Here is a 13,610-nt window from a genome sequence, read left to right on the forward strand (position 1 = left end):
GGACATCAGAGAGGGTCAGCCACAGGTGCCTCTGCGCCACTACTGTCAGAGCCATCCCTCTGCACAGGGAGAGCGCTGCACAGCGGGACTGACTCATCAAGAACAGGTGCCAGCGGGCTGTCATCAGGAACCAGCGATCCGAGCTCCGCCAGGCACATCGCCTGGTACGTCTGGAGCATGGTGACAAATCATAGATGTCCAGGCTGATGTCCAGCACGTCATCATCTTCCTGGGAAGCGCTGGTGGGCTTCAAGGCAGGCTGAAGCCTGTCAGCCAAGGCTCGCAAAATTTCAAAATCTCTGGTAGCCCTTCGGGCAGGCACTCTTCAGTTTTTGGTAGCCCAAAATAAATTTAAGTAGCCCGAATAAAAAAGCTCGTCATATTCCAGCCACAGAAATTCTTTTGTCCATGAAACCAAAAAAGCTGAGCTTTCTTTTTGCCTCATAGTCTGATTTGTCATAACTTTTCCGTTTTGTGGTAGGCTTTTATTTGGCTGCCCCTTCTTCACCCTGACCTGTCTTATTTGGCTCAGCAGAACTAAAATACCGGCGTAAATCCTGCTGCTTTTACACGCGCACACATAACGGTCAGCGATTCTCTGCGCAATCAACCTCTCACATGTTTAAGCTTGCTGTGGGAGATTTCACTTGTCGCGTTTGAATAGTAAGCTAATGAGTGATAAGACGATGTCAGAGGAATTGGTGCGCAATTAATCGTCACTCACCAATTAGTGCTGCCGCTCTCTACACACCGTTCGCGCGATCGCAAAGTGAAAGTGAAAGCAAAAAACAAGCACAAATTCAAACGCGATTTCAATATGTCACATATTGGCAGTGGCTCATCGATGCCAATGAGATAATTACTCAGCTACATTTTCGAAAGAATGCAAAAGCATTGACATATATTTTCCCTTCCTATGATAGCCCGACGGGCAGGGCTGAGATGGATTTTGGTAGCCCGACTGGAAAAATCGCTAGCCTCGGGACGTCGGGCTAGCGATTTTGCGAGCCCTGCTGTCAGCACTCCTGCATGGTTCCGGCTCGTCTTTGACTAACACCTCAACATATTCCATGTGGTCAGCCCAGCTAACTGCAGGGACATCAACCAGGCTTCGGGCTCTGTCAACGCTCTCCCAGCGTGGACGATCCCCAGACAGGGCAGGCATCGTGCCGGCTGTCGTGAAGAGAGAAACCGCATCCCTGAGGACAGGGGTGAACAGAAGATTTCTGCTTTGCTCAATTCAGTTTGTAGTCCATTCCAAAACGCAAAGCAAACCGTTGCACAGAAAAACTCGAAATTACCGCTCCACGGGCAGCCTACGCACCAACTGCGCGGTGGACGCTAAAACCAACAGGGGGTAGTTAAGCACACCATTGTTTTTCTTGTGACATTACCAATAAGTTTGATGTGTCACATGGCCCTCTTCCTATTGGAAAAACAAAAGTTGTATCCAAGATGGCCAACTTCTAAATGGCCACCATGGTCACCACCCATCTTGAGGAGTTGGCCCCCTCACATATACTAATGTGCCACAAACAGGACTTTAATATCACCAACCATTCCCATGTTATTGTGGTGTATCCATATAAATGGCCCACCCTGTATATTTCTGCACTACGTCACACCGACACGCAGTTTACTTAGTTCCGCTTTTTGTGTCTGGTTTATTAATATGCCTATTAATATGCCAGCTCTGCACTAAAATTTCCTGTCTCTGCAAAAGCATGCAGTTTCCTGACAGTACTATTGGCTCAGATTCTACTCAGAGTTGGCCCTTTTAGACTGGAAGCAAACTATATTAAAAACAAGTAGCAATAAGCACTAACAATATATTAATTTTGTGACACTAGCAAAGGTGTTCTCAGCACGGTGAAGAGCGTAAGTACTGAGGGATGACTGTGATGACAGCGGTTATATGTGCAGGCCTGGCTATGTGCATGTCATCAGAGGTCATCTGCCTCAAAGGCGTGAATAAAGGTTTCTTCAGCCAGGAAACGTGAAGGCGTGATTTACCATACCTATGTGTTGTACCGAGTGAATCAACTTAAAGGGAACCTATGGACTCCCTCTGCTTCTGAATTATAAACTATAGTGGTCCCTCATTTATTGCAGGAGTTACGTTCCAAAAATAAGTGAAATCCGCGACAAGTGAAATCCGCGAAGTAGCCAACTTTAGTTTTTACAATTATTATAGATGTAAAGGCTGTAAAACCCCTCACTAAACACTTTATACACTTTTCTCAGACAGGCATGACCATTTTCACACTTTTCTCTCTTGTTTAAACTCTCAAAGCCCAGACCTTCCTAGGAAAAAAAAGGCAAGTATTATAGAATGAAAACAAAGGCACCCGTGGTTCCCTTTGACGGTGCAAAACATTTTGTCGACATTGTTGTGTTTGTTGGGCAGAAAACTTAAAAAGATACAGCACAGCATTTCAGAGTCACACTGCTAGCGATCAAAGATTTATGTAAATTTGACAAGCTGAATGCATTCTGTACTGTGCCAACCAGGGCGCAGAACACAATGTGCTGTAAAAAAACAAAACAAAACAAAAAAAAACCCAAACATGCAAAATTGCACAAAAAAAAATCTGTGAAACAGCGAGGCTGTGAAAAGTGAACCGCGTTATAGTGAGGGACTACTGTACACAATTAATACTTATCTGAATAACTCAGTGTATATGGCTTTCAACAAATCTCTATCCGTTCCACAGTCACTTCCAATTGAACACCTCACTATATTTAACACTGACTTGCATTTTTCTACTTTTTAAAAAATATTTTTATCCATGCCACTCTTTGATCAAACAGGAAATCAAGAAGCTTCAGTTTTTTTCTTAAACTCTTCCGTGTATAATTTGATTTCATCACAGTTTCCCTCGTAAAAAAACATTTCTGTATTTTAATATCCAGACAATTTAAAACCCTCATTCCTATGACCACTTTTCCACTTTTGAAATTGCTCCCTGTAGCTTCTTTACAATAAATTCAAAAGTTCTTCCTCTTCTTGAGACTGGCCCATCACCCCCATTCAACCATCTATGTCCTTAAATAACAATGAAAATAATAACAGGCTCACTGTGCTGTTTTCCACTAGCAAACGTCCTAAATAAATCCTTTATTTGTCTTGCACTAAAAAAAAAAAAACTTTATCCAGATGTAGAATCAACCACTGATACCTGCTTAGATCATTTTATTTAGTGGAACTTCTCTCCACATCATTTCATGTGCTTTTTCTGTTAAAAAAAAAGGAAAAAAAAGACCAACACACTGTTTACTTTGCTTTTCTTATTTGGTAGGTTTGGTTGTACTGTATAAGAAATACAATCTTTTCTTTCCTGGTGATATTTAATTTGGATTTCATAAGTTATCATTTAAGTTCTGTCTTTGTAAATGGTATATTTAATCAGTCATTTGTGTCTTCAACTTGCTTTTGGCTGCTCTCCTGTCACAAGGATTCACTACATTGGTTCGCTTCAAATATTTGATTTGTCAGTTTTTGTCACTTCTGTTTCTTGTCCAGGTTTCAATTATGATATTTTGTGTGTTCCTTTTACCAAAGTAATTGCAATCGTACATTTACACTAATCAAAATTCAAGACAAAGTGATGTATTCAATTGAACATTTTATTCAAAAAACATAAACAGCACAGGGTGGCTATAAATTACTACCCAGTCGTATGCTAAGTGTTAAGGCCAATATGTGACCCACCTTCCACTGGGACACAAACTTCAACACAAGAGTAGCAGATTTAGGTCAGTGTAATTTCACAAACTAACCACCTATTACTAGTTTTAATTCACTTTTTGCATAAATAAATACATTTCTTAAAATATGGGAACCATACATATTCTCTTGTGAGTAATTTCAAGCACTGGCGGGCTTCAACCCAGGCTGAAGGCTTTACACCAGTTACCCATCCTGACGTGACCCCAAAGGGGATTTTTTTCTATTTGCTACAATATCACCCTTTTATCTAAAGATTTAATTTCTCTTCATTTTTCCACTTATTTACTAATCTTATCTGAACTATGACAAATATACAGGCAAAGCGTTTGCTTTTGCCTGTGTAGCTGTCATAGCTTCATCATTCTCATCATTCTCTTAGGGCATCTCCTAATCAGAAGGTTGGTGGTTTGATCCCTGGCTAATTCAGTCTGTATGCCAAACATCCTAAGATATCCAAGATACTAACCCCAAGCTGCTCTCTGATGTGTGTGAATGTTAGATAGGACAAAAAGTGAGGAAAGTTGTGTAAAGCACTTTAAGTGCTCAGATAGAGTAGAAAAGCAGAACCAGTCCATCATGTAGCTACCCTGTCATTTAATACTGGATACCATACTCTCTTTTAATGGCATTCATCGTTTTAACCACTGATCAGACTTCAAGAATTTCTGTCTTTTTCCTTACCGTGTTTGTCTCCCTTTGCATTTTTACTAATTCTTCTTGTGACCTTTTATTTTGAGTAAGATTTATTTAAAAAAAAAAAAAAGTTATTTCAGCTTTTAATTGCTTTTAATTACTTTATCACATTCCTTTGTCCACCTGGGTACAATCTTCTTTTTGCTCTCACTTTCTTCTTTATAGTCAGCTTGCTGCTTGTAGAACAGCGTTATAAACATCATGAACATTCATATCAAATATTTTGTATTTCCTGGCCACTAAAAAACCTGAGTGTCCCCCAATCTGCAGAAATGAAACACCACTTCTGCACACCCCCTGTATCATACTCCTCTACACTCAGTTCGCTCTCAGTCATTACAGGATGGTGGTTACTGATCTGAGATCCCTGTGTTGCTTTTGTTCTGCCATTATCATAATAACGTTGGTCCAGGATCGATGTGATGTCATGGCTTTGCAATGTGAGGAAAATTTTTAAAAAGATTTAAAAAAAGCCTTGGTTTCTGTAAAACTGTTAAGCATTTTGGGCATTTCTTTATTGATTTATGTAGTATCTTAAATATGCTATCAAGCTGTTAGCCAAATTTACATTATTCATGTTGGTTTACTAGTGACCATTTTTTCTTTGTTTGTTTGTTTGTTGTTGTTTTTTTTTGCTAATGCTAACTGAATGCTCAGACAATTTCACTGGTCAGTTGTTCCCCTCCTCAGTTGTGTCCCTCAACATAAATACACCCTCAGTAGAGAGTGTATTTAACTCACAATACACCATCTGCTGAGAGAGGCCTACCTCAGGCTGTTCAGATCTGGGTGTTTACCGTAACATCTCAGGGCCCAGATGGGGGGTTTTTTCCTCCTCATCTGGCCATAGACTGCAGTGCTCAGCAGTCCCTGAAATTTCCCTGAGGGTGTTTAGGAAGTGTGTCTGTGGTTGTAGTGATGAAACCCAGCAGTCGACATCCACTGGGCAAACTGCTGCTCTCCAGATTTCCTGTTCTGCCTTCAGCTCGGTATATCGCAGCCTCTTCCTCTCACTGATGTCTTCCTCTGATACTGTAGTAGTAGTAGTAGTAGTACAGAGAGAGGTGGACCAAAGTACCAGACTGGTCTTAGGATGAATAAAAATGTACTACTTTGGCACTTTTGTTTCTTGTCCAGGTTTCAATTATGATAATTTGTGTGTTCCTTTTACCAAAATGCAATCGTACATTTACACTAATAAAAATTCAAGACAAAGTGATGTATTTCCTTGAAATTTTTATTCAAAAAACATACACAGCACAGGGTATTGGCTATAAATTACTACCCAGTTGTATGCAAAGTGACCCACCTACCACTGGGACACAAACTTAAACACAAGAGAAGCAGATTTAGGTCAGAGTAATATTACAAACTAACCACCTATTACTAGTTTTAATTCACTTTTTGCATAAATAAATACATTTCTTAAAATATGGGAACCATACATATTCCCTTGTGAGTAATTTCAACTTTTGCGAGATCTCGCAAAAGTCCATCTTTATTATTTTTTTCTGTTGCGGGCCTCCGTATTTCCGGACTATACTACCTCTGTCTGAAAAGTTTCTTCTAAACTGTGTCCCCGCCACACTTCCATCCCATCACCGGTTTCTCCGTCTTTCTGGCCCTGTCCCACTACGAACCGTCGTCCACTCATCTCGGAAGTCGGAATACGCCCTAGTTCAATAATTCTGATTTAATCAAAAACGCACCATGAATTCACGTCGTCGTGCTCCACCCAGTACGCCACAACCGGTGCGTTCCAGATTAAGTTTAAAATCGGATTCCAGTTTTTTCCTGTCGGAATTTTCATTTGAAAAATGGTCCTCCTTGAGATTTCCACCTCGCAAACGTTGGAGCAGCCTCACAATCCCAGAGTTAACCATTCAGAACACTGATGGCTTTTAGGCATGAACGCCCACACTAAACGAAGAACAACGTTTAAACTAACTTTCTCTACAGAATTGTAAAGGGTTACTGTTATTTAAAAAAGAATTGCTTCAGTCGCGATATAAGGCAGCATGTTAGCCTGTGATATCATGGTTTCTGTGTTCCTCGTATTTGGTAAGTCAAACAGCAGCTCCATGTTTGCAGCACATCCTTTATGTAAAGCTAACCTTAGCTTAGCTTGTAGCCTGTGTGGAGGATTATCACAGCGTCTTGATCCTGTGCTTGCCTGCAGCATGTCTCGCTGCCCCCGTGGTTTCTGCGGTGTCTTGTCACACAAAGGAGTATGCAACAAGGGATGGGCAGTGCTGCCCGATGTGCCAAGAAGGTACGATAAGAAAACATTTCTAGAAGTAAACCCGCCCACATTATGTGAGTTCCCACTGTGAGAACAAAGAGTAAATAAACAAAGAGCCGTTTATCTTATTTGATGTTACATCTGCTTCTTTTATCTCACAACTCTTTAAGTTAATAAACCAGAAAATCTGCTGACTTCATCTCTTTTTTTTTTAATCATGTTTTTCCCTGAAACTGTCAACTAACCTTCATAAATAGTTAGAATTGACACAGTTCAGATAATAGCTTTCAGGAAACATCACAAGTATTGTAAATACATTGTAACTGTTTGTCTGAGAAGGCAGCACACAAACAAGTTATTAAGTTGCACCTTCAGATGAGATAAACCTTTTTTTCATACCTCCAGTCCACCTCGACTCAGTTCATCTTACACATGCTGAAACGTCATTTCATATGATCATATGTGTTGAGCGTGTGCCTCTACAGCACTGTTGGCACAGGGTGAAGTGCGGGGTAATGCAAGGCTTTGTGGCACACTATAACCATTTCAAATGTACCAGAGCTGTAGAGGTTTAAAAACAACTTGATCCCCATATTCACAGTTCAATTCACATGTTATTTATATAGCGCCAAATCACAACTACAGTCGCCTCAAGGCAGTTTATACTGTAAGGTAGACCCTACATACAAGAGACACCCAATGACCTCTTTTGGTATCGTCACATCTTGAAACTGCTACTGTGTGAAAAAATAATGATGCACACAAGGATTGTACAATTCTAAACAAGGCAATTTCTTATACCCATCTATCAATACCTGAAAAAAGTTGTTCTTTTCATCTGCACGTACATTTGAAACAGTGATGAAACATTTCTCTATCTATCAACAATTAGTTCTTCATAATGCCCAAAAGATGACTAGGTAAGCTACTAGTTTGTGTTATCTTGTTGTTGTAATAATTATGTGAAATATGCAGATGGTTCACAGAGCAGAGGCTCCTCCACTATCAGAAAAAGTTGTAAGTGGTGCATACTGTTATCTGCTCCACAGCACACATCCACACAGGCTTGTATTTTGCAATAATTGCGCACACCAATTGTTCTTGAAATATAAAAAATTTCAAAATATAGTAGGAGTACAGAGGAAACTATTATATTCTGGCAGTTATTTTGCCAGTACCAGCTGCTGGTTGCTTAGTAACTTTACACAGTCTATTGTGGTGTTTAAAGTTTTCTAAAATGTGTGTCTAAAAAGATTCACCCCAGATTTAATACACTGTGCATTCACTGTGGGTTTGTGTTCTTGAGCTTTAATGTGGCTTTAATGTTCACATAAATGTTGTGCTGTGTTGAACAGGTACAGTTGTTCAGAGAGACTGCACAGCATATTCAGGAACTCTGTGCCGTTTCTGTGAACTGGGGACTTACATGAACCAACTCAATGGTCTATCTCACTGTTTCCCCTGCACTACCTGTGATACAGGTACAGATGGAAACTTCTTAGTCAAATTTTAATTTAAAAAATAAAAAGGTTTTCAAATTGCACCGATGTTTTTTTTTCAGGTCATGGTCTCTTTGTCAAGCGGAACTGTACACCAAAAACTGACACAGTGTGTGACGTTTTAAATGGATATCACTGCAAAGATTTGATAGATAGTAATGGATGTAGTTTGGCAGAGAAACATTCACAGTGTGCAGCTGGTCAGAGGATAAAAGAACCTGGTAAGAAAAGTTAATGTCACAGTCTATTTTTTAGATGAGCTGATAAATTAGAATTTTTTTTGTGTAACAATGAATGCGTTTCTTTCAGGAACCAGCAGAAGTGACACAGTGTGTGAAGACTGTCGGACAGGCTTCTTTTCCAAGGACGGTGTGAACTGCACGGCTTGGAAAATGTAAGTCATAATTTATAACAAAATCACTCTAAATGTTTATTTTATTTTCAGTTATTGATCATCAATGTCTTAATGGAATCTCTCATATACTTTGGACCAGGGCTGTGCCACATCATGTCATCTGCAATAATATCGGTATTACACTATACACTATGTGTCGCTATAGCAAGAATATGTGTTTGTATCCTAGTGTTTATGACAAGGAGTCAAAACCATGCATGTCGGAATGTAAGAGCAGTGTGCAACTAAAAATGGAGCTACTTCAGCAGCTTCCAGTGAACACAGGACAAAATATGCAGGAAAACTGTTTGGAAAAAAGTGAAAACAACAAACTGGTAGAAGAGGGTAAAAACACACCTTTGAGTAGAGAGAGACACATAGGACATGAGCAGTCACTAGCTGCACTCGTTAGTTAGGCTCTATATAACAGGAGGAGCAAACAGTGGATGGAAATTAGTGATGCAGTTACATGATGGAAAAGCAGGACTTTAAGCATACACTTTAAGCATAGACTGACCAAGGCAGAAAATATTTTTTATGTTTATATTTTTTAATATTAATATATGACAATATTGTGCAGTTCCTAACATTTCACAAGAGTAAGGCCATTTAGTTATTGTCAAACTCAAGTTTTAAAATTTATTTTATACTTTCACTTGAAAATTCCAGGGAAAATACTACCTAGGCTAGTTTTGTGCTCACATTTTCTTTCATTAGATTCACACTTCAGTTTAAGTAGTCTGACATTGATGAGAGTAGCTCTCTGGAAAAGAAGGATGCTTCATCTACTTACAGTTATTAATGCTGCTGCCTGTAAGCATTTAAAAAACATACAGTATTTTTTTCTATATCTTCATATCTCTGTCATCATATATTACCCACCTCCACACAGGACTTTGGGAACTGCCCTCCTTTAGTAACCTGAGGACCAGTGATTCAGCTGATTAAACAGAAAATTAGCCAACTTTTATTTTAAAAAATGTTGTAATGGTACAAGAAAAACTTTGAATTTGTTTAAAATAAAGTTTTGAATAGTTTAAACTACAGTCATAGATTATGGCTCATAAAATAAAATAATAATTAAGTTAGAACTTAAAAGTTAGAACTACTGATGTGATATTCAGACTTGCAAAATTACTTCAGTTTTTCATCAACATATGACAGGATATTGAAATATTATAACAATTTACTTACAATTATTATCTTGAAAATTCGCTGTGGTCCTGCTCATCACGTGGATTTATTTGGATTTATTTGTATTTTCTTTCTCTTTCACTTCTCTTTTCCAACAGTTGCTCAAACAGACAGATAAAGGTCAAAGGAAGCTCAACCAGTGATGTTGTCTGTGGGAGAACATCAAGTCAACATTACTTTGTGTTTTTACCTTTTTTGCTTTGCTCAGTAGCATTTAGTAGCCTCGTAACAGGTTAGTGCATCGTCTGTATTGTGTTGATTTTTCAGTTTAAAGCCTTAACAACACAGTGTTGCCTTTTTATTATTGCTTAGTGGTTTTTTTTCCTGCTGTAACACTAATTTTCTTTGTGTACCAATAAAGCGAAGAAGAAGAAGGAAGGAAAAAAAATTTCTTTTTAAAAAGAAAATTGAACTCACTAACTAGGAGCAATTTATTGATATTATTAATAGACTTTTAGCTGGGAAGACCAGAAGACCCAGCATCGACAACTGAACAGGTGCATTTGGATCACAGTCTTGTTCCAAAAGGCGATTTCTGGTGTTTCTGTATGTTTTTTGTTTTGTTTTTAATGTGTAATGTCTTTGTTTATATTGGTAAGTAGTTACAATTTCCGCTAGCCTCTTGGACCAACATCTCTTTAAAAAGACATTTTTAATGTTAATGAGGCTTTTCAACTAGATCCATGAAGCATATATAAAAGTCACTTTGTCAAAAGCTGATTGCAGCTTCTACCTTGTGGGAAAAAAATGTTGTTTTTGGTTAAAAATAACTCGATATCATTCATGACAGAAACATTTGACATACTTTTTACACATTTTAGGCCAACAGGTCATTTATGACAGTTTAAACGGGCAATCACTTTTTGGAAAATACCGGAAATCACTTTTTTGGCACCACAACTAACCACAGAAAACAGATGTGTCCAAAGTCAGAGGCTCTATTCACGAAAAGTGTAATTTAGTCACAAAGGACTAAGATGTAGAGTATCACATTAAACAGTGCAGAAATGTAGTGTATCCTCTGTACTGTGTGTGCTGATGGGCTTTGGTCTGAAGGAAAAGAGTTCATGTACAGCAACATCAGATAAAGTCTGTAGAGGGACTTTACTGAATCTGAAGGTGTCAGCTGCATGAAGACACAGAAACACAGGTTTGTAAACCAGGACACATCAGCCAGAATGGTTGATTCTCTTGCTATGAGACATACCAGAGTACCAGATTGATACAAACATGTAATGTAATTATAAATGTTAATAAATCATATACAGTTCTGTTCAGTCTTGTATAAAGTTATTAAAATCAAACTAACAGATTTGATGGCTGTTATGATGTATTTGGTTGATGCTGAAACTGTGGAAAATACCTTAATTAATGTTTCATAGACTCTGAATATTGTGTTAATTTGAAGTAAAATGGTAATTAACTAGTGACCTGCTGGTTCACTTTTCATTCACAGCTCTTTAAGTCACAGCTTACAGGCAAACAGCTCAAAGCAAACCTGATGAAAAGAAGCAAAGACTGTGGGAGAAGCTGTTGGAAAAAGTAAAAAGAAAAAGTAAAAGTTACAGTGAAAATAAGATGTTTGAAATAATCTGTTGGCCAAGTTCAGTGTTCTGTCCAATAGAAGCTGATTCGCCTTCTGTGGTGTGATTTTAACCTGAAGCTTCACTGGGTCATTCTTTCACAGCTTAAAGAATAAACAAAGAAATGTTTTTAGATGTTTTAAACTTTTTTTATATATCAGAATGAAAGAATGACTCCAATGAGGTCATAACCCACACATCCTTCATAATATGACCTGTAAGTAGAAAGCGGTGTATATTTGTGGTTTTGCAGGAACAGCCTCCACAGATAGTGGATGATATGACTGCAGCAGTGGAACATTAACACCTTGTCACTCACGCACTAAGTGACACTTCAGAGCAGACATGGACACGTGATTTCTTCCAGTGCAACAACTTTTTCATTTTTTTTTTCCCCTCTGTACCTTCCAGATGTGAGTCATTAAGCCAGGTGATAACTCCTGACTGATGCTCAGTGTTGGAAATAAAGGGGAAAAAATTGCTACCATCACTGGCTGTGTGGTGGTTTTAGTTATGATTTCCATAGCTTTGGTGATTTTAATTATTATCATTTTTAAAAGATGTATCTATGTGAGGATGTCAAAGAACTCTGACATCATGATTTAGATGATATTTTCTGTCAAGTAATAACTTTTTTTCAGACAAAAATAAAACTCAAAACAATAAAGGAAATGAAATTTTTTATGTTATTTCTGAGAAGGAAAGAAAAGAAACAGAGCCACTGAATGGGTCAAAGCAGCAGGTAAGACAACAGTGAGGTGTTCACTGTGGACTCTGTGATCTCTTTTAAAAAGCAGCTAAAAACTCAACTTTTTGAACTTGTATTTGGGTAAAGTTTTGTTTTAATGTCTTAGAATTTTGTAATGAAGCACTTTGCCATATCTATGAGACGATCAGACCTTTACTGCAGCATTATGGAACAAAGAAGAGCAGTTTCTAATGCTTTTATCTTTGCGATACAGATTTTCCTTGGAACTGGTTGTGGATGTTTGTGTAGATAAAAGTTCATAGTCAACACGTTCTCACTCCCAAAGTGTAACATTTTACGTTGCCATAGTTATCCTTGTAATGTATTTATGGGGAATATTTCATAAAAAAGGTTGACTGCACAGAGACAATAAAGAAAACCTTCAACAAACTTGTGTAAAGCAGACTCTAGTTCTTAATCAGATTCATGGACACTAAAAAGTTTGCATCTTTTTATGAAGTTAAGGAGCCAACATGTTAGTCGGTATCACAGACAGCTGGTTTTATTTCATTTCCTGCACCCTCACATCTCCAGTTTCACAGCCTTGCACTTCCAGCCTTCTCGGTCTTCTAATGACCCGGCCCACGTAGACCGCGAAGGGCGGTATCTGTCGGGGATACCTACTTTGGCACAACACCGGGTCCTGCAAGGATGCGGTCCAGGTTTTGGGACACAACTATTAGGTCCTACGATTTCCTTCAAGCCCTCTCCCCTTTTTTTGTCTTTGTCTAAGCCAGAGGTTCCCAAACTGTGGGGCCCGCCCCCTAGAGGGGGCGCGGTATGAAAAAAAAGAAAAGAACGCTTGGACACTGCAGCATAATGGACAGGTTTTTGACGGGGCTCCCACACAAACGCAACGCAGGAGATGAAGCATCGCTAAATATGTTTCCAAACCAACTTCCTTCCAAGCCAAAGACTAGAAAATATGGTGAAGCATATCTTCCCTTTGGCTTCACCTGCACAAGTGCCAAGGTAGGTCTCCCCTGCAAAATTAGTTTTCCTTGCGTCGGGAGCAGCGCTGGGCTCTTCAAATCACGGACAAACAGCATCCCACATTCTTGATTTTTAGTTCACAAACACTTCTTGTAATGACTAACTACTCCTGACATTTTGGACATGTTAGCTCTTTATGCAGTAAAGTTACAGTGGGATACAAATAATATCAGGCTGATCCTGCAATTTGTTCCCCCCGGTTCAAATCACGGACTAACAGTATCCCACAGCTGTTTTTGTTTTTGAACCCATTTTGCACAGAGAGGCATTTTTTGAAAAATGTATTGATAGCAATGTTGAATATTATTTCACAGGAAAAAAAAAACTAAAATAATTACACCGTGACGCCTCTGACTTTCTAAATGGAGGGACAGTAACTGCGTGTGTATATGTAAGCGTGTAAAACCTGAAGATAGTCAGATTAACAGTAACAGTATTTTGTCTCTATCTGCCATTCTGCAATCCAGCTCATGTAAACAATAACGTGGCGCACAGCGTGACGTGAAAAGAAGCACATACCTTTGTCGTTGTGTG

General features: G+C 38.7%; 1 protein-coding gene across 5 annotated transcripts; it reads left to right on the forward strand.

Moving 5' to 3' along the window:
* The first annotated feature begins 5,644 nt into the window (after window positions 1–5,644).
* LOC100709475 (tumor necrosis factor receptor superfamily member 5) lies at window positions 5,645–12,199 on the forward strand. Of its 5 annotated transcripts, XR_003214716.1 has the most exons (8): window positions 5,645–6,484; window positions 6,603–6,695; window positions 8,021–8,146; window positions 8,227–8,385; window positions 8,474–8,558; window positions 8,659–8,693; window positions 9,851–9,984; window positions 10,114–11,064. XR_003214716.1 is itself a non-coding variant. In XM_019347980.2 (7 exons), exons 1-7 carry the CDS (start codon window positions 6,442–6,444, stop codon window positions 9,868–9,870), a joined length of 561 nt encoding a protein of 186 aa, XP_019203525.2. In that variant the 5' UTR covers window positions 5,646–6,441; the 3' UTR covers window positions 9,871–11,064. The 5 variants fall into 5 exon arrangements, 4 of the variants coding, with proteins under 4 accessions (XP_019203525.2, XP_019203526.1, XP_005476592.1 ...); XM_019347980.2 differs by having other exon boundaries at window positions 5,646–6,484; window positions 9,851–11,064; XM_019347981.2 differs by lacking the exons at window positions 8,659–8,693; window positions 10,114–11,064 and adding an exon at window positions 11,377–12,199 and having other exon boundaries at window positions 5,648–6,484.
* Window positions 12,200–13,610: the final 1,411 nt, after the last annotated feature.

This window comes from Oreochromis niloticus, linkage group LG18 (genome assembly GCF_001858045.2).
Source record: "Oreochromis niloticus isolate F11D_XX linkage group LG18, O_niloticus_UMD_NMBU, whole genome shotgun sequence".
NCBI lineage: Eukaryota > Metazoa > Chordata > Actinopteri > Cichliformes > Cichlidae > Oreochromis > Oreochromis niloticus.